The following is a 22619-nucleotide window of genomic DNA, read 5'->3' as shown; positions in this document are numbered from 1 at the left end:
GCATCCAGGTCATGGAAAAATACTGAAAGTATCTAGAAAAAATTATTTAAGTACCAATGAACCATAATCAGCATCACATGCAGTTTAGCAGCAACCACTACAAAGGACTGAAATGCTTGGAATATGATTTTCCAAAAGGCAAAGGCTTTCCAATAGAAAATAACCTATTTAGTAAAATGAGTATAATTCTGCAGGTGGAAAATAAGTTTTTAATTAAATAGAGGATTTTAAGCATTCATGATGAAAACATCAGAACTGAGGAGGAAAAGGGCCATATAAATGCAGGAGTCAAAAGAAGCATATAAAGATAAATATGAATGAGAAGTCATAAGATACTAAACTGTTAAATTCTTTAAATTTTTATATGGGAACTCACACCTTTGTCCCTCTGATTAGATGGATTGAGGGCAGAACAAAAAACTTTTCCCAACGGGGCAGCTAGGGGGCACCATGGATAAAGCAGCCTTGGATTCAGGAGGACCTGAGTTCAAATCCAACCTCAGACACTTGACACTTTCTAGCTGTGTGACCTTGGGCAAGTCACTTAACTCTCATTGACCCCCCAAAAAAATTCTTCCAAAGCTTCCCTTAAAGAGCATGTAGGAGTTCAGGCAACTCTTCATTTCTCTCCAGCCTCATTGTTTGTTTTCAACTCTAGTAAACCACCATCATCCCTCTCCACTTCATTACCAGGAGATTGCTTCAGCTTTGGTACTCAAACCACATCAGTACCTTCAGTTGCTTGACTGGAGACTTTTACTAATGAGCTGAAAAGCATGGGTGGAGGCACAGAGGGTATCTACTGCTGGGACATAATGGTGATGCAGTTGGAACTAATCAGGGAGAGAAATGAAGAGTTTGCTGAGCTTTGGGCACCCTATAATGGGAAACTTTGGGAGGAGACTTTTTCTCTTCTTTCCAGTCCTCCAACCAGAAGGACAAAGTAGCAGATCACATTTTCTTAACTAATCCAAACATATTCCATTCAACCTCCAATTCTAGATCATCCAATTGCTTTCAATAGCATCTAAATCAATAAGATGTTTTTCAAGCTAAATCTAAAGCCAAATGATTCCATTGATTCCACAGAGAAGTTTATTACATGGTTGAGGGATTAGAGCTTTAAGTGGAGTGCGCTGACCTCCATCCTTACAATGCTTTTCTGCTTTTTTCTGAATGTATCAACTTTTTTGAATGTCTTCCATAACTCCACTATCCTTTCTCTTCCTCTAACCTTGCCCTCTTTTTTTCTTTTATCCTATATACAACTCATGTCATGTTCCTGTAGGAACCACTTAATATGTGTTCGTTCAAGTGTGGAGGGTGAGTAAAAAGAGTTCCTTTGTTGAATGGGAATGGATGAGAATATAGAATTTACAGCTTAAAGTGACCTTAGATATGATGAAATACAACTTTTTTTAATTTCACAAGTGTAGAAACAGAGGTCAAGAAATGTGAAGTGAAAGAATAAGAAGATTCAAACCCAGCTGCTGTGATTCAAAGTTTAGTATTCTTTCTACTACACAAAGATGCCTTTCTCATATCATAATTATGGTTCAATTGGATACTCTCATGCATTGATAAAAACTGTCGATTCTCCCAAAGGGACCACTTAGAAATCTTCTTGTCTTGCAGGTCTCTGCATATGACTGGAGTCCAGAAATTCAGGGGATAATTCTCAGTTCTATCACTTATGGTCAAATCATCACATTAACCCCAAGTGGGTATTTTGCTGGAGTGCTTGGAGCAAGGAAAATATTTGTGATTGGATTGTTTATCTCCTCAATTCTCAGCCTCTTAATACCATTAGCAGCAGCTCAAGGAATGGTTTACATCATTCTGACAAGAACAGCACAGGGCATGGCTCAGGTACTAACATAGGTGTTAAATGTAATTACCATATAGTGTTCCTCAACTTTCTTTAGGGATTAAAAAGAGGAAAAATCATGGTATCTTCATTTCAGGGAATGCAACTTGGAGCTTCACCATCTTTTTGGGTGAAATGGGCTCCACCACTGGAACGGAGTCGAATAAGTAGTATTACTTCATCTGGTAAGAAGTCAAAATTGTGGCACTTGTGTTACATTTCCTTGCCTCTTTGTCCTCTGTCTTCCATCTATGGTTCACTGAAAAAGAGGGCCCTCAAAATAGGAATAAAAATAGAAGGAGAATCCTGGATCCTGAATATTTGTGTTCTTTTCTTTCAATTGGCTTCAATGTTCTGTGACTTTAAAATGCCTATTATTCACTTTTCCTCTGTCCAATGGTCTACAGTCAGTCTAATAATCTTTAGCTTCCAATACCATAACTCATAACTTACTTAATATCTTCTACCCAGGTACAACTTTGGGGATCTTCACTGTCCTCCTTATGGGTGGATTCATCTGTCAGTCCCTAGGTTGGCCATACATCTTTTATATCTTTGGTAAGTTATTTCCTCTCAAATCTAAATGTTTCCATTTTTTGAAGGAAATTCTCCTGGATATCTGATGCCCTTTGTGATTGTTTAAAAAGCTAACATTTGTGTAGCATTTACTATGTGCCAGGAATTGTGTTAAGCACTTTACAATTATTATCTCATTTGATCCACACAACAACCCTGAAGGACAGGTGCTATGGGGAAACTGATGGAAACAGTTTAATTGATTTTCCCAAGGTCACATAGCTAGTTAAGTGTCTGAGGTCAAATTTGAACTCCAGGCTCCCTGACTTTGGGTCTGGCACTGTAATCACTATGTAACCCAGCTAATATCCAGGGTTATCCCACATAAAAAGTTAACATGTCATTAAATATAAAAATGCAAAGTTGTAAAACATCTTGTTCAACCTTATTAAGTAAACGAGGGAACTGAGACTGAGAGATAAAGTGGATTTTCTTCCATCTTTCCAAAGCAAGACTTTTTGAGGTGGAATGGGAACAAAAATACAAATCTACTGACTACTAGTCCAGTGTTCTTTCTGTCATGATTGACATCTATTTTTTAAAATCTGCCTGCAAGCAGAGATCATGAAAAATTCTACAAACCTAGCGTTCCATCTACTGCCCCTTTGTATCCACACCAACTGTACCCCTAAGCTGAAAAGGAATTTACCTCATCCCTGTCAAAAAATTTTTCTTCCTTCAAGTCTCAGGTCAGATGTCATGTCCTTCATGAAGTCCTCTTTGGCACCTTTTCTCCCTTCTCAAATTTTTAGACATATTGTATTTTCCCAAATGAATAGAAACTGTTTGAGGTTAGGGACTGTTCAATTTTTGTCTCTGTATTGCCATATTCTAACCCAGTGTTTTGTATATGATAAGTGCTTAAAGAATATGTATTAAATTGGATTCAATTGAAAGTCATTCATTAAAGCTATTGAGCTACTTGCCCTCCCCGTATAGTCTGCTTGGCTGCTATTTGTGGAGGAGAAAACCCCTTTCATGTCACCACATGCTAGTCATTGTTAGTTTACTATGTGTAGGATCTGTGATTCTGTAAATGATGGAAACTTCCATTTTGGAAATTGCCTCTACAAAAGTTAATTACAGTCTATAACTTTGTTCATAAATCAATGGGTCTAAGGCATATAGAATATTAGTGATTTGCCCAGGGTGGCATAGCTACTAAGTGTAAGAGGTGAGATTTGAATCCAGGTTTTCCTGATTTAAAGCTGAGTACTCTATCCACCATGTTATCCAATATTAATTACTATATAGAAATCCATACCAGCTGAATTCTCCATCTCTACTTAGGGCCTGTATAGCTTGGGCCAGATGACTGAGAGGTATGAGGAGATGTGCTACTGAAATGAATAAAGTTCCATTATCTACTCTGACATTACATGAGTGAAGGATTTGGGGTATCCTTCATCCACATCACCTAACTATGCACCATTACATCTGTGATTCAGAAGAGTCACATATGTTACGACTATCACTTCTATTCTCATCCTTTTCTAGTTCAACCCTACTTTTCCCCAGTTAAGATCTTCTCCTCTATTCCATTATGCTTCATAGGTACTGCCTCTGCTTCTTTCCCATACTCTTTCATCCTTTTTGTGCTCATGGAAGCCAGTAGATATCTCCAACAGATGATATCTCATCCCTGGTCAACCTAAGTGCTGATCTTTCCTTGTTCATGGTCCCCAATACACTGGAACAGGCAGATCACAGAACTTGCAGCAGAAATTAACCTTAAAACCCTCTAGGCCAACATCTTCATTTTACATATTAGGAAACTGATTTCCTGCATTAGAAAACCTTTGAAGTTTACCCACTCCATGAATGTTGCCCTGCCCAGATGCTTGTTGCTGCCATCCTCTGGCTTTCAATTCATAATCCCTCCTTTCTCAAGGTGTTCAGTTCCTGTCTCACAATTTTCCTCTTCATCTCATTTCTGACATTCTTCCATTCTATTTTTAGGCATCAGTATTGGTAATGATGTTCCTTCAAATATACTGGCCTCTCAGTTCATCAACTTGCCTGACATCCCTCTACCTCAGCAGTTAAGGCAGTTAGGTGGGGCAGTGGTTGGAGTTCTGGACTTGGAGTCAGGAAGATCTGACCTTTAATCCTCTCTCAAACACTTATGAGCTGTCCTAGACTCTCTCTTTTCCCTGTTTACATCCTCTCTTTTGGCTGATTTCCAGATGTCAAATGAACATTTCTCTGCAGATGACTTCCAAATATGTGAATATACTCACATATTTTCTCTCTCACTCTCTTTCTGTCTCTCTCTCACACACTCATGGATATATATGTATGCATGTGTGTGTGTGTGTATATATATATATATATATATATATATATATATATATATATATATATATATATATATATATATATATGTCTATCTATCTAGTAGTAGGCTTCCACCAGTCGCGGACGACTATAGATCAGTGCCTTGAAGAGCCACAGGCCACAGTGTGGCTGTGCAGTCTGATACAGGAGCCGCAGCTCCTAACTTATAACCTGTAACTGCCGCATCCCATGTTGTATCTACCCCATGAGGAGTAGCTGGAGTGTCCTCTCCAGGTCGCTGGCCTGGGCGGATCAATATGGAAAACAAGCTGTTGCCCTTGCAGCAGGTTTTCCCTCTCCGCGACATTGGTGGATCCAAAGGAGAGGCAGAGCCAGTACAGTTTGGCACCAGTGCCACCGCAGGAGTTGCCAGAGTGATGTGATGTCCAACATCCAACTGCCTAAGGGACTCCGACTCCTGATTTTTCCTTAGGGTTAACTCCCAAAGCCTTTCCCATATATGGGTATAGCCGCAAGGCAGCAGAGGTTTAAAATCAGGGTTTTCCTTCCCCTAGGCGGGTTGCCTGCCAGGGCCGTCAAGCCCCACATTCCCGAAGCAACTGGTTTTAAAGGCACCAGTCACTCGCCTTCGCCCCTTCTCCTGTTAGTGGGAACAGTTCCGCCACGAGAAGGCCAGGAGTTGGGCTTCGGTTGTCAGAGGCTATTTGAGATGCACACCATTGGAGCATTTTATAGAGAGTGGGAGCTTATCCCCGCTCCCACCCCGGCATGACAACCTCTATCTATCTATCTATCTATCTATCTATCTATCTATCTATCTATCTATCTATCTATCTATCTATCTTCTATCTCACTATTCTTTTGTCTGAGCTGCAGTACCACATCACCTATTGCTTATTAGATATCTCCATAAGCACCACAAAATCAATATGTCCCAAACAAAACTCACTATCTTCTTCCTGAAATCCACCCCTATTTCTAAATCAGTATTTCTGTGTAATATACCACTATACTTCTTGTCATTCAGGCTTGTAACTGCAGAGTCATTCTTGGATTTGTTTCTCCCTCACATTTCATATGCAAGCAGATACTAACTGTTGTCAATTGATTAGCTCAGCCTGGAAGGCAATAGGCACTAAGTACCTGTTATGTGCCAGGCACTGTGTTAAGTACTGGGGATACAAAAAGAGGCAGTCCCTACCCTTAAGGAGGGCAGCTAGATAGCATACTAGTGTCAGGAAGAGTGAATTTCCTGAGTTCAGATTTAGCCTCAGAAATCTGCTAGTTCTGTGATTCTGTGCAAGTCACTTAATCCTGTTTGCCTCAGTTTCTTCATCTGTAAATGAGCTGGAGGAGAAAATAGCAAACCACTCCATTATTTTTGCCAAGAAAACCCCAAATGGGTTCACAAAGAGTCAGACATGATGGACACAACTGAACAAGTTGTTTCCTGAAGGAACTCACAATCTAATGGGGAGACAACAAGCAAATAAATATGTACAAACAAGCTATATACAGGATAAATATGAATTAATTAACAGAAGGAAGGCACTATAATTAACAGTGGTTGAGAAAGGCTTCTTGTAGAAGGTGAGATTTTAGTTGGGACTTAAGGAACCCCGGGAAGACAGGAGACAGAACAGGAGGGAGAACATTCCAGGTATAAGAGACCACCAAAGACAATGCCTGAAGCCAACAGATGGAGTGTTTTGTTCAGGGTTCAGCATGCAGGCCAATGTTATTTGCTAGATGAGTACCCAGTGGGAAGAAAGGTGTAAAAAGACTGGAAAGTTTTGTGGGGAGAAGTGGTAGGTTATAAAGAGCTTTGAATGACAAAAAGGATTTTGTATTTGATTCTGAAGGTGATGGGAAGCCACCGGAGTTTATTGTGTGTGTGACATTATTGAACCCACATTTTAGGAAAAACACTTTGGCTGCTTAATGGAGGATAGACTAGAGTGAGGAGAGACTTATGTCAGGTCTACCCATCTGCAGGGTATTGAAATATGCCAGGCACGGGAACAAGGTAATGAGGGTCTAAACCAGGGTGGTTGCAGTATTAGAGGAAATGAGTGGGCATATTCAAGAGATGTTACAAAGGTTAAATGGACAGGCCTTGGCCACATATTGGATATGAAGGATGGGTAAGAAATAGTGAGGAGTCAAGGATGACAGGTTGCAAGTCTGGGTAACTGGGAGGATGGTGGTGCTCTCTTCAGTCATAAAAAATGTTCTAAAGCAGATAGGGTTTAAGGGAAACGATAATGAGTTCAGTTTTGTATATGTTGAGTTTATGGTGTTTACTAGACTTCCAGTGTGAGATGTTTGAAAGGCAGTAGGAAATGCAAAACTGGAAATCAGCAAAGAGGTTAGGGCAGGAGAGGCAGATTTGAGAATCAGACTAAAGATGATAGTTAAATTCATGAGAGCTGATGAAATCACCAAGTGAAGTAGTACCAAATGAGAAAAAAAAAGACTGCTTTTAAAATTATTTGTGGCTACTGTGTTTTATAAAAGTATTTGCTACATATATATTAATGGCTATTGTACTTGTTTTGGCACTAAGCATTTATTGTTTTTTTGTTTTGGTTTGGTTTTTTTGCGGGGCAATGGGGGTTAAGTGACTTGCCCAGGGTCACACAGCTAGTAAGTGTCAAGTGTCTGAGGCCAGATTTGAACTCAGGTACTTCTCAATCCAGGGCTGGTGCTTTATCCACTGCTCCACCTAGCCGCCCCTAACAGTAAGCATTTATTATTAATTAATATTATAAATTAGTAAAGTATTGATGGCATGTCTCCCTAACTTCCTCATAGCCTCAGGCCTTCAGGCCTAAATACCTACATACCCCTAAGAGACAGCATTCTGAGCCAAGGGAGCAGGTCCAGGAAGCCAAGAGAGCAGAGAGAGGCAAGAAGAGAGCAAGAGAGACTGATCCTGGTGTGGCCAGGGGGTTTATCCTCCTTAGATAGAGGTGGGTCATCATACATTGATCAAAGCTAATTGGTTCCATTGTTTGACACGTCTTGAAGGTAGTCTAAATAGTATACAAAAGGGTACATTCCTGTGTCTAGGTGCATTTCTTTCCCTAGGTAAACAAAAGAATCAATCTGCATTTCCTTTGTTCCCCTGGGCTCATGCCAGGCAGGAACTGAACTTTCTGGGGTGAGGGGAGAGAGCAACTAATCTTTGTGTTTCCCCCTAGAAATCCATTATTAATAATTATTTTCTCACAAGACACAGAACAAAATAATACTGTAGGATGCCTAAGGTTAGAGGACAGATTTAGATGAGTATTCAGAAAAGGAGACTAAAAGAGATTGATCTGAAAGGTAGAAGAACCAGGAGAGGAGAGTGGTTATTTTAAAATTTTGAGTGGAATGTCTCATTATCTTTTCTTTCTTTCTTTTTTTTTTTTGGTTAATATTATATAAAAATGGTGATGATTTTTGCGGCTGTATTTTGCATCTTGCTAACTTGCTGAAGCTATTAATTTTCTCAATTAGGTTCTCTCCTGATTTTCTAGGGTTTTCTAAGTGCACCATAATTTCAATGTAGGGGAAGTCTGGCTCTTCTTTGCTGAGATGTATACCTTTACTTTTGTTCTCTTGTCTTATTGCTATAGCTACCATTTCAAGAATTATATCAAATAATAGAGAGGACAGGAGTATCCTTGCTTTACCACATACTTATACTAGTAAAGCTTATAAAATTTCTTCACTGCAAACAGTACTTGCTCTTGGTTTTTAATATAAAAGGTACCCTTCCATGCCTATGGAATATAAGGTTTTTAATATAACTGTGCACTGCATTTTATCAAAGAATTTTTAAAAAATCTACTGAAATAATCATGTAACTTTTGTTTGTATGTGTGTGTGATCACTAATTCCTTTCCTTTTCTTTCCTTCTTTCTTTCCTTCTTTCTTTCTTTCTTTCTTTCTTTCTTTCTTTCTTTCTTTCTTTCTTCCTTCCTTCCTTCCTTCCTTCCTTCCTTCCTTCCTTCCTTCCTTCCTTCTTTACTTCCTTCCTTCCTTTCTTTCTTTCTTTCTTTCTTTCTTTCTTTCTTTCTTTCTTTCTTTCTTTCTTTCTTTCTTTCTTTCTTTCTTTCTTTCTTTCTTTCTTTCTTTCTTTCTTTCTTTCTCTTTCTTTCTTTTTTGGTGAGGCAATTGAGGTTAAATGACTTGCCCAAGGTCACACAGGCTAGTTAAGTGTCAAGTATCTAAGGCCAGATTTGAACTCCGGTCCTCCTGAACCCAGGGCCAGTGCTCTATCCACGGCACCACCTAGCTGCCCCAACTTTTTGTTGTTTATATGATTATTTGTGTCATTTTTTTTCTAATCTGAACCATCCTTGCAGAATGAATCCATTTTGGTCAGTGAATTATTTTCTGAATTTATTTCTGTAGACTCTTTCAACCTATCTTTCCAGACTGAATTAATGCATGCATGCATAAATGAGTAAAATAAAAAGTATTTAGTTTTTACTTATAATCAATTAACAAGTATTATTAAGTACCAATGAGCTAAATGCTGGAGATATAATTATATATAAGGACACAATTCATATTCACAGAGATCATGCAGTATGAGAAATAACTGGATAGCATAAATATCAAGTGAATAATTACAAATATATGCAAAGTAGATAAATATAAGATAGTATGGGAAGTAAAACACCAGCAGGTGGGGATTAGGAAAGGTTTTATGCAGAGGACTGTGCTTGAGTTGTGTATGAAGGAAGACAGGAACTCTATGAGGCATACCATTATATGTGAGGATTGGATAGAAAGCCAGATTAACTGGATCATAGAGTGTGGAAAGGTGAGTAACATCAAATGAGTTTTAAGATTGTTGCTGAGGACAGATTGTGTAGGACATTAAATACTAAAAAGAGGAGTTCATATTTTGTCCTAGAGGCAATAGAAAGCCACTCTAGTTAATTGAATAGTGGACTTATGTGGTGATATCTGAACTTTAAAAAAAAATTATTTTGTTGGGGGCAGTTGGGTGGCACAATGGATAAAGCACTAGCTCTGGATTCGGGAGGCCCTGAATTAAAATCTGGCCCCAGACACTTGACACTTACTAGCTGTGTGACCCCAGGTAAGTCACTTAGCTCTCATTGCCCCACCAAAAAAAAATTATTTTGTCAACAGTGTGTAGCATGTCCTGGAGTGGAAAGAGACTTGAAGAAGGGAGACTAATTAGGAGACTGTGTTAATAATATAGGTGATGAAATCCTAAACTAAGGTGGCATCTGTGTGAGTGGAGAGGGGGTAAGATGAAAAAGATGTTGTGAAGGCAAAAATAACAAGATTTGATGACTGTATATGTAAGGAGAGAGAGAATAAGGAGTTCAGGATAATACTGAGGTTGCAATTCCAAGAGATTGGAAAGATGGTGGTACCTTCTACAAAAACAGAAAAGTCTAGGAAAGAGGAGGATTTAAAGGGAAAGATAATAGTTCTGTTTTTAGAAATGTTGCCCTCCAGGGCATCCAGTTTGAAATGTCCCAAAGGAAATTGATGATGAGGCACCAAAGCTCAATGACTGGGAATCCTATCTACAAGTTAAACCAATGGGAGTTGTTGTGATTAGCAAGTGAAATTGTGTAAAGGGAAAAGATCATCCCACACAGTGTTGCCAAAGTAGTTTTTTGAGTGTTGATCTGGTCACATTATTCCACTAGTAAGCCACTGGAGTTGACTGAGTCATCAAAGGTGACTGAAAAGAATCAGTAAGACAGGTAGAAAGAGAAACAAGAACCCAGAAAGATTACCCAGGGGGAGAGGATGGTCAACAGTGTCAAACTCAGCAGATAGATCAATGAGGAATAAGAAAAGACCATAATATTTGGCAATTAAGAGATTGCAAATTAAAAAAAATTTTTTTTTGAGGTATAATTGGTAACTTTACAGCTAGCAGTTTCAATTGAATGATGGGTCAAAAATCAGATAAGTGTAGAAAGCTTTTTCAAGAAGTTTGGATTATAAGGGAGGAGAGATATAAGATAGTAGCTTGAGGGTGTGGTGGGATTTGTAAAGGTCTTTTAAGGAGGGGAGAGATGGGCATTTTTGAAGGTAGAACAGAAGGAACCAGTCAATAAGGAGAGGGAAAATTATTGCAGATGTAATCTACTGGAGAATGGGAAGGGATAGAATCAAAACTACATGCAGAAGAGTTGGTCTTGGACAAGACACTATGGTAAGCACTGGGGATTCAAAGAGAAAAGCAAGCCTTGCTTTCAAGAAGCTTACAATCTGAAAGGAGGAGGAGACAACACATACATTAGGTTTCAGCTGCAAGTCAACTGGAAAGGCCAAATAGCCCTTCGGGTATAGCAGCAAAATGGATGGTAATTCATCTTCTTTAGTGTCATTACCATTGATAAAACCATATCCACTTCTGACCTGGAGCCATTTGACAGTGCCAAGGGCTTTCTTCTTTGGGTCTTTAGCAGTTGTGATTGCTAAGGAGACTGAGACTACAGCACTTGCAAAGGCTATAGCCAGTTCAAACATCCACAAAGATTGCTCTCCTTGATTATGTCTGTAGAGAATGGGTTGGAAGAAGAGCCAATAGTCTAGAATGGTCAGCAGGTGGTGGGGCTGGTAGCTGCACTGTTGGCCACTTCACTACAAGAATTTCTCCTTTGATGATAGTTGCCAGTGGTCTGAGTGAATGCTTCTTCCATGACTCTTGAGGACAAGCTTCCAAGCTAACTTCTGCCTCCCCCTCCACTCTGGAAAACTCCTGGGATCTTGCATGTACCTAGTACGTGTCACTCTCTTTTTCTCTCTCAGAGGACCTTGCTGCTCCAGCTAGTCTGGACTGCCAATCCCACAGGTAACATTTGGCTGTCATTGGTGGTGGCAGCAGCCAGGATCATAGACTCATTTTCCCCACAAGTTGCTTTTCTGGATAATGTCTGTGTATGGGGGCAGATGGTACCTGAGTCAGTGGTCTGGGGGACTCTGCTATTCCAAGAGCTTTTGGATTTATCTATCCATGACATTAGATGTTAGTAATGGTACTTATTACATATTATTCACCAGCACAACTCAATATTCTCTGTGCATTATTTATCCCCCTTTTCTGGAATGAACTTCTTCACATCAGTCTCTTAGAATCCTTAGCTTTTTTCAAAGCTTGGTTCATATGTCATTTACTAGATGAGTTCATTCCTGATTTCCTCAGTTGTTAGTGTCCCCTCCTGAAATGACTTTGTATGCATTTTATATTGACTTTTCTGTGTATATCATCATTCTGCACAGTAGAATGTGAACTCCTTGAAAGCAAAGACTGATTAGTTTTTTTCTTTGTAACTCCAGTTCTCAGCACAATACCTTATATATATATATATTAAGTGTTTAATAAATACTTATTAGATGAATTGGTGATCCATGAAACTCTGCTTGGTTCCATGCTATTTAATAACATTATAAATTACTCAGAAAAAATCAGAACTGAATTCTAATTCCATTATTACGTTGACAGGGAATGGGGAGGTATAGCTAAGACACTAGATGACAGTTAGCTTCCAAAAATATCTAGACAGGCTGTAAGACTGAGTTGCATCAGGGGCAGCTAGATGGCGCAGTGGATAGAGCACCGGCCTTGGATTCAGGAGTACCTGAGTTCAAATCCGGCCTCAGACACTTAACACTTACTAGCTGTGTGACCCTGGGCAAGTCACTTAACCCCCATTGCCTTACTAAAAAAAAAAAAAAAAGACTGAGTTACATCTAAAAAGATGAATAAATAGAAATAAAGCCTTATTTTTTAAAAAATCAGCTTCATGAGCACAAAATGGAGAAAGATTCCTTTGATAATAATTTACTTGAAAAAATAGATCTTGGTGTTTTGTTGGACTATAACCTTCATATGTATCCATATAATGGTATGGCAACTTAAGCTAATGGAGTCCTAGGCTATATTAAGAGAGAATGTAGGGGCAGCTAGATGGCACAGTGGATAAATCACCGGTCCTGGATTCAGGAGGACCTGAGTTCAAATCTAGCCTCAGATATTTGACATTTACTAGCTATGTGACCCTGGGCAAATCACTTAACCCTCATTGCCCTGCCCTCCCAAAGAGAGAGAGAGAGAGAGAGAATGTGGACCATATGCTGGCCTCATTGCATCACATTCAGACTATTCATTTGGAGGCAACTCAGTTGAAGAGGACTAAGACCCTTGGTATTCTGGAACTTAGCTAGAGCATAGCTACCAGGCTAGTGAAAGATCTCAAGTTTCTGCCATAAGAAAATGTTGAAGAGACTGAGGATTTGAAAAGAGGCTCAGGATGGACATGATAGTGTGGTGGGTGGTAATGGGAATTGGGTGAACCATACTGACTCCAATTCTGGAGCTAGCTTGGTTCTCATTCTATTCAATTGTGGGTCTAGTCCAATTTCTGTCTTGTGAGAAAACTTAATTCAATTGTGGGAATTGCAAAAAGAAAATATTGCATTGTTTTAACCCAGCTCTGCAAGGCTGAGAAACTGTACCACCCCTACCTACTGCTTAGAGATCCTTAATTAAGGACGTAGGTTATTCTGACCAGAAACCCAGTCAGATGCAGAGATTGGTGTAAGGAGTTTTCTCACAAAAATTGTACATCTCAAGTACCTGAAAACTGACCCTGTACTGATCAATCAGTTATTGTTTTCATATTCCTTTGATTGCTTACAAATACTTGCAGAGAGTGGGATACATCTTTTTCTGATTTCAGGGAATTGCAGCTATTTGCTTTCTTTCTCCCAACTTGGAAAATCCCCAATATTTCTTCCAATTAGAAATAAGATGAACTAATTTTGTATCCTGATTGTCTTCTTTTAATTAATTGGTCTTATTTACTTACTTGTTTTTAAATTACAAAAATCTGTCTCTCCCTGTATTTGGGATCTAGTGCCAAAGCTGGAAAAAGTTACTGATCCCAATTTGTTATCCAATTGGCATGCATTGTTTAAAAAAAGTATATGCTTAGAAGCTCTAATGTCTGTTTCCCCAGTCTTCTTTCACCTGCTACAACAGTAATTTTTTTTAAGTGATAAATATTTTTATTTATAGTTTTTGGTCTAAATTTTCATCCCTCCTTCCCTCCCTCCCCCCCCCCTCACTGAGTTGGTAAGCAATCAGATAAGGGTTATATATGTATGATTATGTAAAAGACTACCATATTAGTCATTTTGTATAAGAAAACTTGAATCAAAGAAAAAAATGAAAGAAAGTGAATTGATATCCATTCTTTCTTGGGAGGTGGATAGTATGTTTCATCAATAATCCTCTGGATGGCCCTCAAAAAAAAGAGAATAAAAAAAATAGACCTTTGGGATTGTCATCAATAATCCTTTGCGATTGAATAGTAATCTTTAAATGTTTGAAAGGCTACACTTCGGAAGATGGATTAGATGTGCCCTGCTTGACCTCCAAAGGCAAAACTATGAGCAATGACTGAAATATGCAAAGATATGAAAATAGAAATGATATAGAGAAAACTTTCAAACAATTAGAAATATCCAAAAGCATAATGGGCTGATTCAGGCAGTAGTGGGTTCCCTAATATTGCAGTTTTCAGGCAAATCATAGATTACCACTAATCCAGACCCCTGAGGTTCCTTCAAATTCTGACATTTTCTGACTCTTTGATTCTGTGGGATTCCATAAGTCCAAGTTTTAAAAAAGCAGGCTATATTCAGAGAAGGAAGAAATTGTGGTTAGGAAGTTGAAATGATAGTAGGTTTGGGGGAGAGATGAACAGCAGAAGATATAAGGTGGGCCCATGAGGAGTGAAATAAGTTCTGAACATTAGGCCTATTACATAAAATAGAGACAAATATTGGTGATATAGATGAAGATGTTGATATAAATGGATAATAAATAAATATGTAGATATTGATATACATATACATACAGAAATACATATATCGGTATGGATATATATGTGGATTTCATATAGATGATATAGATACAGATGTGGAATACCCATACATATATTTACAGAGAAAGAGAGATAAGGAAGAGGAAGAGAGAGAGAATGAAAGGCAGAGGGAAAGGGAGAAGAAGAGGTACAGAGATGACAACACTGGGCAGAATCATATCAAAGAAAGAAATGCATTAACATTAATTTGGTATTGTTTTTCCTAGGAGGAATTGGTTGTGTCTGCTGTGTTATTTGGTTTTCTCTAGTTTATGATGATCCCATAAATCACCCCTATATAAGTGAGAGTGAAAAGGAATACATCACTTTTTCATTGGCTGGAGAGGTATGTTAATAAAGGCAACTAATATTTACATTGTACTTAATTGTTTACAAAATACTTTACTTATTAAATCAGTAACTGGTGCTACTAGCCTTAGTCTGATCACATTCATCATAGGAACCAGGCATGAGCAGTTTCAAGTTCACCTGGTAATGTGCTCTACTCAAAATCAGTCATTCTGCCAAAGTGTCAAGATCAACCTGATTTTCCAAGAGCAAGCAAAATTTTACTCCCCAGTTCTCCCTCTCTGGGAGGCAGCATTTTTATCCACAGATGTTCCCAGTGTGGATTTACCCAATCAGAATCACTCTTGGGGGCAGCTAGATGGCACAGTGGTAAAGGACTGGCCCTGGATTCAGGAGTACCTGAGTTCAAATCCGGCCTTAGACACTTAACACTTACTAGCTGTGTGACCCTGGGCAAGTCACTTAACCCTCATTGCCCTGCAAAAAACAAAACAAAACAAAAACAAAAACAGAATCACTCTTGAATTTTTTATTCCATCAGGAAAACTTCTCTTTTCTCCCTATATCTCCTATATCTCAATGCACTCTTACTCCCATGAACATGATAAAATAAAGTCCACCACGCTCATATAGTATACAATATATTTGCTCATAAGTATAATGTCAACAAAAGGAATAGAATCATAAATGCATTTACACTATTAATGCATAGGCTACTCAGACAGTTTCTCCCAGATTCAGTCTAGAAACATGACAAAAACCTAGGAATTCTAGTGCAAGATATTTAATCCTATGAATCATTATCTTCCAAACCAAAAGGGTTCATGCAACAAACCAGAGTTTCCAAATGTTGTTCTACTCATGGCCTCCAAGATGGCCACAGCCAGTTTTAGGAACTCAGATTTGAAATGACTTGGTTTCTACTTGGGACATTGGGCATACACTCAGGAAAAACCCTGGTGCAGAAAGAATTTCCTTCTGGTTCTTTTCCTTCCTGCCAGCCTGATCCATGTAGGCCACAACTCTTGGCTCTCCTGCATTACTTCTCACCCCATTAGCTGACTCTCACCCAGCAGCACTATAGTCCTCTTAGGGAATCTTACTGCTTGAGCCAGAGCAGTTTCTCTCTATCCTTAAAACAATCTTGATTGGGGGCAGGTAGGTGGCGCAGTGGATAAAGCACCAGCCCTGGATTCAGGAGGACCTGAGTTCAAATCCGACCTCAGACACTTGATACTTACTAGCTGTGTGACCCTGGGCAAGTCACTTAACCCCCATTGCCCTGCAAAAAACAAACAAAACAAAACAAAACAAAAAAACAATCTTGATTTCTCAGTCCTTGAAATCCTAACCCTAACCCTCACCTCCTATTTCTTTTTTCCTTTTTTTTTAGTGAGGCAATTGGGGTTAAGTGACTTGCCCAGGGTCACACAGCTAGTAAGTGTTAAGTGTCTGAGGCTGGATTTGAACTCAGGTACTCCTGACTCCAGGGCCGGTGCTCTATCCACTGTGCCACCTAGCTGCCCCCTTTTTCTTTTTTTTTCTTTTTTTTTTTTTTTTGCGGGGCAATGGGGGTTAAGTGACTTGCCCAGGGTCACACAGCTAGTAAGTGTTAAGTGTCTGATGCTGGATTTGAACTCAGGTACTCCTGAATCCAGGGCCAGCGCTTTAACCACTGCGCCATCTAGCTGCCCCAACTGCCCCCTTTTTCAAAGCTTATGCAATATCATTTGGTTCTCCCTCAGAAATTATTATTGTACCTTGAAGAGCCAAATGGAATGTTGAAAAACACAATCTCAGTTGTCACTTCAAAATTGCCGGCATGAATTGTTTTTCTCTTCATCCCACTCCCTACCCCCTTACACATAAAGCTCTTTCGTTTGGGTCTCAGCTTTATTCATCTCTAACCTAAAATATTTTGCCACACACAAATCAACTGACGGTATAAATAATACCTCTTCTGAAAAAATGATCTCACTTATTTCCTTATCCCTGTAACTTATACAGTACAGTCATTATCTCCTCCACTGTAATACCAAAACCAAAAACAAAACAGAGACCCAGAAAGGTGATGGACTCACCCCAGGTTACAAAACTAATAAATAGTAAAATTGAGACTCAAAGCTAGGTCTTTTGATTCTGGTCCATTGTTTTTTTCCAAAAGAGGATGCCACTAAATTTCCATACTGCTGCTTCTACCTTGTACTTGTGTTTTGATTTCTCAGAAGTAGAGCTCTAATTAGCATAGAACAAATGGAGCTTTGACTTAGGGTGCCAACATGAACAGGGAATTCCTCCTAGCAATGACCACCATCCTTGTACTTTGCCTTATAATCCTCTGCACTCTTGGTACAACTTCACCTGGGCTTCCCCTTCTAAAGTCCTATCACCATGGCACTTAGCTCCTTAATGTGAGGGTTAGACTGTGAAATACAGGATGTGTCTTTTTCCTGGATAACTATATATATATATTTTTTAGTGAGGCAATTGGGGTTAAGTGACTTGCCCAGGGTCACACAGCTAGTAAGTGTCAAGTGTCTGAGGCCGGATTTGAACTCAGGAACTCCTGAATCCAGGGCCGGTGCTTTATCCACTGTGCCACCTAGCCACCCCCTGGATAACTATATTTCAATGCGACTGTCCCCTCTGCCTTTCCTTCTCCATCCCTAATTGCATTTTTTCTGGTCACAAATATTGCTAGTCATAGTTCTGGTCAGAAATAGTGAGGGATAACATAAGTACCTTGCTTCAAGTAAAACTTTCTCTTGTAGGCTTCATTCTCTGTACTGACTGTTGCATTTCCTTTTAGAACAGCTCTCCCAGTTGGTCTTTGCCCATCAATGCCATGATCAGATCCCTCCCTCTTTGGGCCATTATAATCACTGGCTTTTGCCGATTCTGGTTAGTCACCAACCTGACAATATCACTGCCACTGCTGATAAACATTATGTTTGATTTTGACATCAGAAATGTGAGTAAATGATCCCTGCTTTCTTTTACTTCTGTGACTGTCTTATTCAATTCTCAGTTATCTTCTGTGAAGCTGACATGACTTCTGTCATGCAAACCCAACAATTCTAGAATTATAGAGTGAAAAGAGACCTTAGATATCATTTACTCCTGTACTCTCATTTAAAATATGAGGAAACTGCAGCATATAGGCATTGGTGGTATGGAAGCCTGAAAGATATTGGGTTATTTAACTGAACGATGATGGATAAAGAAAAGTAAGGCTGGGTGAGACTTTTCAACTTCATAATTTACCCCAGAGCCAATCCTTTTGATTAGTGTAGGCAACTGAGCATCTTGTTTCTGGTACCTGTTCATCCTTGCACAATTGATCTCTTCACAGAATGGGATTCTGAGTGCACTGCCTTCTATTGCTGCATGGATCTGTATTGCCCTAGGAAGTCAAATAGCAGATTGCCTCTTGTCTAAGAAGATTCTGAGTCTAGTGGTGGTTCGGAAACTCTTCACAGTTCTGGGTGAGGACATTTCCATGTGAGCAGTTAATACTAGTGAAATTTTCACAGTAGACCTCAAAATATTCCCAACACTGTGTCCATAGTTTTTTGTGTCCTTGTTCCCAGGAATGCTTCTCCCATCAGTATTCATCACAGCTGTGCCATACGTCAGTTCCACCACTGCTATTACCTTACTGATGCTCTCTATGGGAATAAGCTGCCTGTGTTACTCTGGATTCATGATTAATTCCCTAGATATCGCTCCCAGGTAGGGCTCCCAGCCTCTTCCCCTCTTCCTTATGCAGTGTGGGATGGTGGAAAGAGCATTGCTCCTGGAGCTAGAAAGCCTGGGTACCAATCCCAGCTATTACACTTAGCCTATGACCTTGAAAAAGTCCCAACTTTTTCAAGTCTCAGTTTCTGAATCTGTGGAATGGGGTGAATATTACTTAGTTCACAGGATCATTGTAAGGAAAGGACTTCATAAACCAGTGGTATCAAAGTAAAAAAGAAACAGGGACCACTAAGCCATACATAAGAATTCCTATGGGCTGCGTATTGACTCAGAAAAACCACGTTAACATTATTTGTGTTTTATTGCATTTTACTTACTCTGTTAAATATTCACCAATTACATTTTAATCAGTCCACACTTGGGAGTGCTGTGGATCATGTATGGCTTGTGGGCCATATGTTTGGTACCTCTGTTGTATAGTATAAATTGACATGTAAATGTGACTTACTGTTAGAATGATCATTTTTCTAAAGGAATTTTCTTCCACCAAAGTCCTGTTCTGATGCTGCATAATCATGTGAAGGTGACATGTAGTTCTCATCTACAATAGGAGCAGAACATACCAGAACCTTTAGTTTTTCCTACCAATTTACAAACTCCTTAAGTGCAGAATTGGTGATAGAGACTGTGTCTATTACTCAAGGATCAGCCTTGCTAAATCCAGAGTTTGTTACCAGGTATACAACGAGGCAATGTTTTTTAACTACAGCTATTCTCAAAGGTGATCTAATATGCTACAGGGAGGATTGCAATCTGCATTTGTGGAGGGAATGAATACCCACACATGAAACTCCAGATGTTCCAATTAATAAGCTAACAAACTTTTCAAAACTCATTAAGACTTATCCCTAACACAACTTTGCCTCATATTGTAATAATTCTCAACCATATGTATCACATATGCATAGGCAGGTGCCTGGATGATAAGATTTGCTCCCATGTGTTTTGGGTCTGTCAATCACCTCAATGTGGTAGAAGCAGGCAGACCACTCATAAAATTGAAGTCAACAAATATAAGTGCTATGGAAAAAGAGCTACCAACATGATGTCTGTTTTTCAGCTGAGCCTCAATGATTGGTGCCTGCTCATCCATTTCCAGAAATGAATTCAATGAATCAGCAGATGGTATCTATCCACTTGATGATGTTTATCTCTTTGTGCCTAATTACAATTTGCCAAATTGGTGTATTGGCATTGATTCTTGCCAATTTTGTAATATAAACTGATATCATTCCTATTCTAATCACAACAGATAAAATAGAGAAAGGAGAAGAAATTATTGATATGGGCTTAAGATCTCATTACTGCTAAACTATTGGCAATGAGGATTTTGATAAATGGTTCAATATTCTTGATATCCTTGGAAGGTGCTAGACACCTTGGATATGATGCTTTAAAAACACCTGCCACTTGAACAAGGACCAAAGGAATAGTTGATGCATTTGGACAAAAATAATTTTGTATTATCTTCATGCTTCCTTCTTTATATTATTGCATATACATGTATATGCACATACACACACATTCCTATATAATAAATATGTGTATATATGTGAACTCTTACAATTTGTATATGGTTTGTACATGTACATATATCACATATGTATATGTATGCAGACACATATGTGTGTCCCTCCAGTAGAACATAAGCTTCTGAAGAATCTGAAAACCCATAGAGAAGCCCTATTCAAGTGGGACATTGCACTGGATCTCCTCCATCACAGCGGTGAACATCTTGGATTTTATCTATCTCCTAATGTTTATCATGTGGAGATCAGCAGGTCATAAAATAGGGCTATTCATTGTATTGAAACTACCTAGTATCATAGTATATGTTGATCTAATTTGAAAGGTCTTATATTCTAAATAGAATTTCCTACCTCTTAATGCTCAGCAATTGATGTTGGTGAAGAAACTCCAACACTTCAATTATTTGCATGGTGGCCTTTTGGCAGATATTCATCAGTACTGTAATACAAGATCACTAGATATCCCAAGAAACTATATTTCTTTTTGCCTTTGGGCATGCAATAGTATACTTTGCCAATCCCTTCCTTTATCTTTCCATGGGCCTTCTATTTAGCTGGAAAGGCCTTTCTTCTGATTTCATTTATTGAAAGAATGTGGAGAATGATGTGATTTCCTACTTCAGGCTATGTATCCATTATGTTCATCATGGTTGCTGTCTCTGATTTTTTTTAAAACATGTTTATGATTTTTAAAAGTTATGCCACTTCTAAAAAAGGGGGGGGGCAGCTAGATGACACAGTGGATAAAGCACTGGCCCTGGATTCAGGAGGACCTGAGTTCAAATCCGACCTCAGATACTTAACACTCACTAGCTGTGTGACCCTGGGCGAGTCACTTAACCCTCATTGCCCTCAAAAATAATAATAATAATAATAAAAGATATGCCACTTCTATGCATTCTGCAACTCTTTTTTTTTTTTTGGTATCTCATTGCTTCTTCCTGAACCATGCTTTTCTATATATTTCTTAGAATCTTCATCTTTTCCAACCTCTGTACTGAAGCCACCTAGTATCAAAGTGTATGTTGATTTAATTTTAAGGGACTTATCAAGTTCTTCATTGAATTCCCCTACCTCTTTATCCTTAGTAACAAATGGTGGTACATAAAACTGCAATTATTCATATGGTCTTTGTTTCATTGCTTGTCATAGTCAGAAATTACATCACCAAGTAGTCAGGTACTGGTGAAGTATTTTGACATATTTAGCATGGCTGGCCCTGTTTTCAGTCTATTGCCATGGTTGTACCCCAAATCTTGCCAACATGATAGAGCCTTACAAAGCTTATCCCTTTCTGGCATAGCCTTGAAGAACCCATAGTCACCTCCATACTACAATGAGGCATCAGAGTAGGATTTTGTAAAGGCCAAGTGGCCATGTTCTCTAAAAATGTTTGGAATATGTCTTGCTATTGAAATAATGGAATCATTACCTATGTTAGGCTAAATTAATAATCAGTTTAACCTGGGAATTTTTTCTTCCCCTAGGTACACCAGCTTTCTCATGGGACTTGGAGGAGTTTTTACTATGATGCCAGGAATAATTTCACCCACTGTTACTGGATACCTCATAAATCAGGTATAAAACACAATCTCATTTTAAGAAAAGGATTTAAACTTTGCCTTGGCCAAACATTTTATAGAGAGAAATACAACATAGGGACACAAAATAAACTTCAAACAGTTTTTGTCTCAAAAATAATTGAATTTTACTTGTCAAGTGATAAGTAAAGAAAAGGGTCCAGAGAGTGTTGGGTCAATGAAGGAAAGGAGATTGGGACTTAATATAGTCCCTACTATGAGTCAGGATGCTGCATACTTTTTATATAAAAAAATTTACAGATAACTCATTTGGTCCTCACAATGCTATGGGGTAAGTGTTGTTATTATCTTCATGTTATAGATAAGAAAGCAGAGGCAAACAGCTTAAATGATTTAGTCTGGGTCACATCACTAATATATGCCCCAGGCTAGATTTGAACTCAATCTTTCTTTATTCCAGGCCTGGAACAGCACAGGTAGTGATTTCTTTGGAAGATTTAAACTGTGATTAATTCTGCTCTAATATAGTCTTCACAGGGATCATTTTGTTCATTTTTCATATGTCCATCTAAAAACAGATTTAATGATTTAAAAGGCTAGAGTTCTAGAGATTTTTGTAGAGAGCAATCACCTTGAACTTTAAAAAAAAACCCTTTCATTTATATTGCTGTCTACATTTCCTAAGAACAACCAAGGGGTAATATATAAACACCCAAATAAAATGGAACAAGCTATAATTCCACTGTGCCTTCTACCACATCCATGTTTTGAAGCTTGGTTTTTTTGTTGCCAATCATTCACTAAAAGTTACTTTCACCAT

At 38.7% G+C, this 22619-nt stretch overlaps 1 protein-coding gene across 3 annotated transcripts in view; it reads left to right on the top strand.

The window, feature by feature from the left end:
• LOC122746502 (sodium-dependent phosphate transport protein 3-like) overlaps positions 1-22619 on the top strand; it is a 54163-nt gene that overhangs the window by 30820 nt on the left and 724 nt on the right. For all 3 annotated transcript variants that reach the window (XM_043992152.1, XM_043992150.1, XM_043992151.1), the window contains exons 4-11: positions 1636-1869; positions 1965-2052; positions 2339-2425; positions 14889-15007; positions 17780-17941; positions 18323-18455; positions 18561-18702; positions 21746-21836. In XM_043992152.1, coding sequence (XP_043848087.1) covers positions 1636-1869; positions 1965-2052; positions 2339-2425; positions 14889-15007; positions 17780-17941; positions 18323-18455; positions 18561-18702; positions 21746-21836 — 1056 coding nt within the window. The remainder of the gene's footprint in view (positions 1-1635; positions 1870-1964; positions 2053-2338; positions 2426-14888; positions 15008-17779; positions 17942-18322; positions 18456-18560; positions 18703-21745; positions 21837-22619) is intronic.

Source organism: Dromiciops gliroides, chromosome 3 (assembly GCF_019393635.1).
Source record: "Dromiciops gliroides isolate mDroGli1 chromosome 3, mDroGli1.pri, whole genome shotgun sequence".
Taxonomy (NCBI): Eukaryota; Metazoa; Chordata; class Mammalia; order Microbiotheria; family Microbiotheriidae; genus Dromiciops; species Dromiciops gliroides.
The sequence above is the reverse complement of the archived record's forward strand: the minus strand, read 5'-3'. Positions and strand labels throughout refer to the sequence as shown.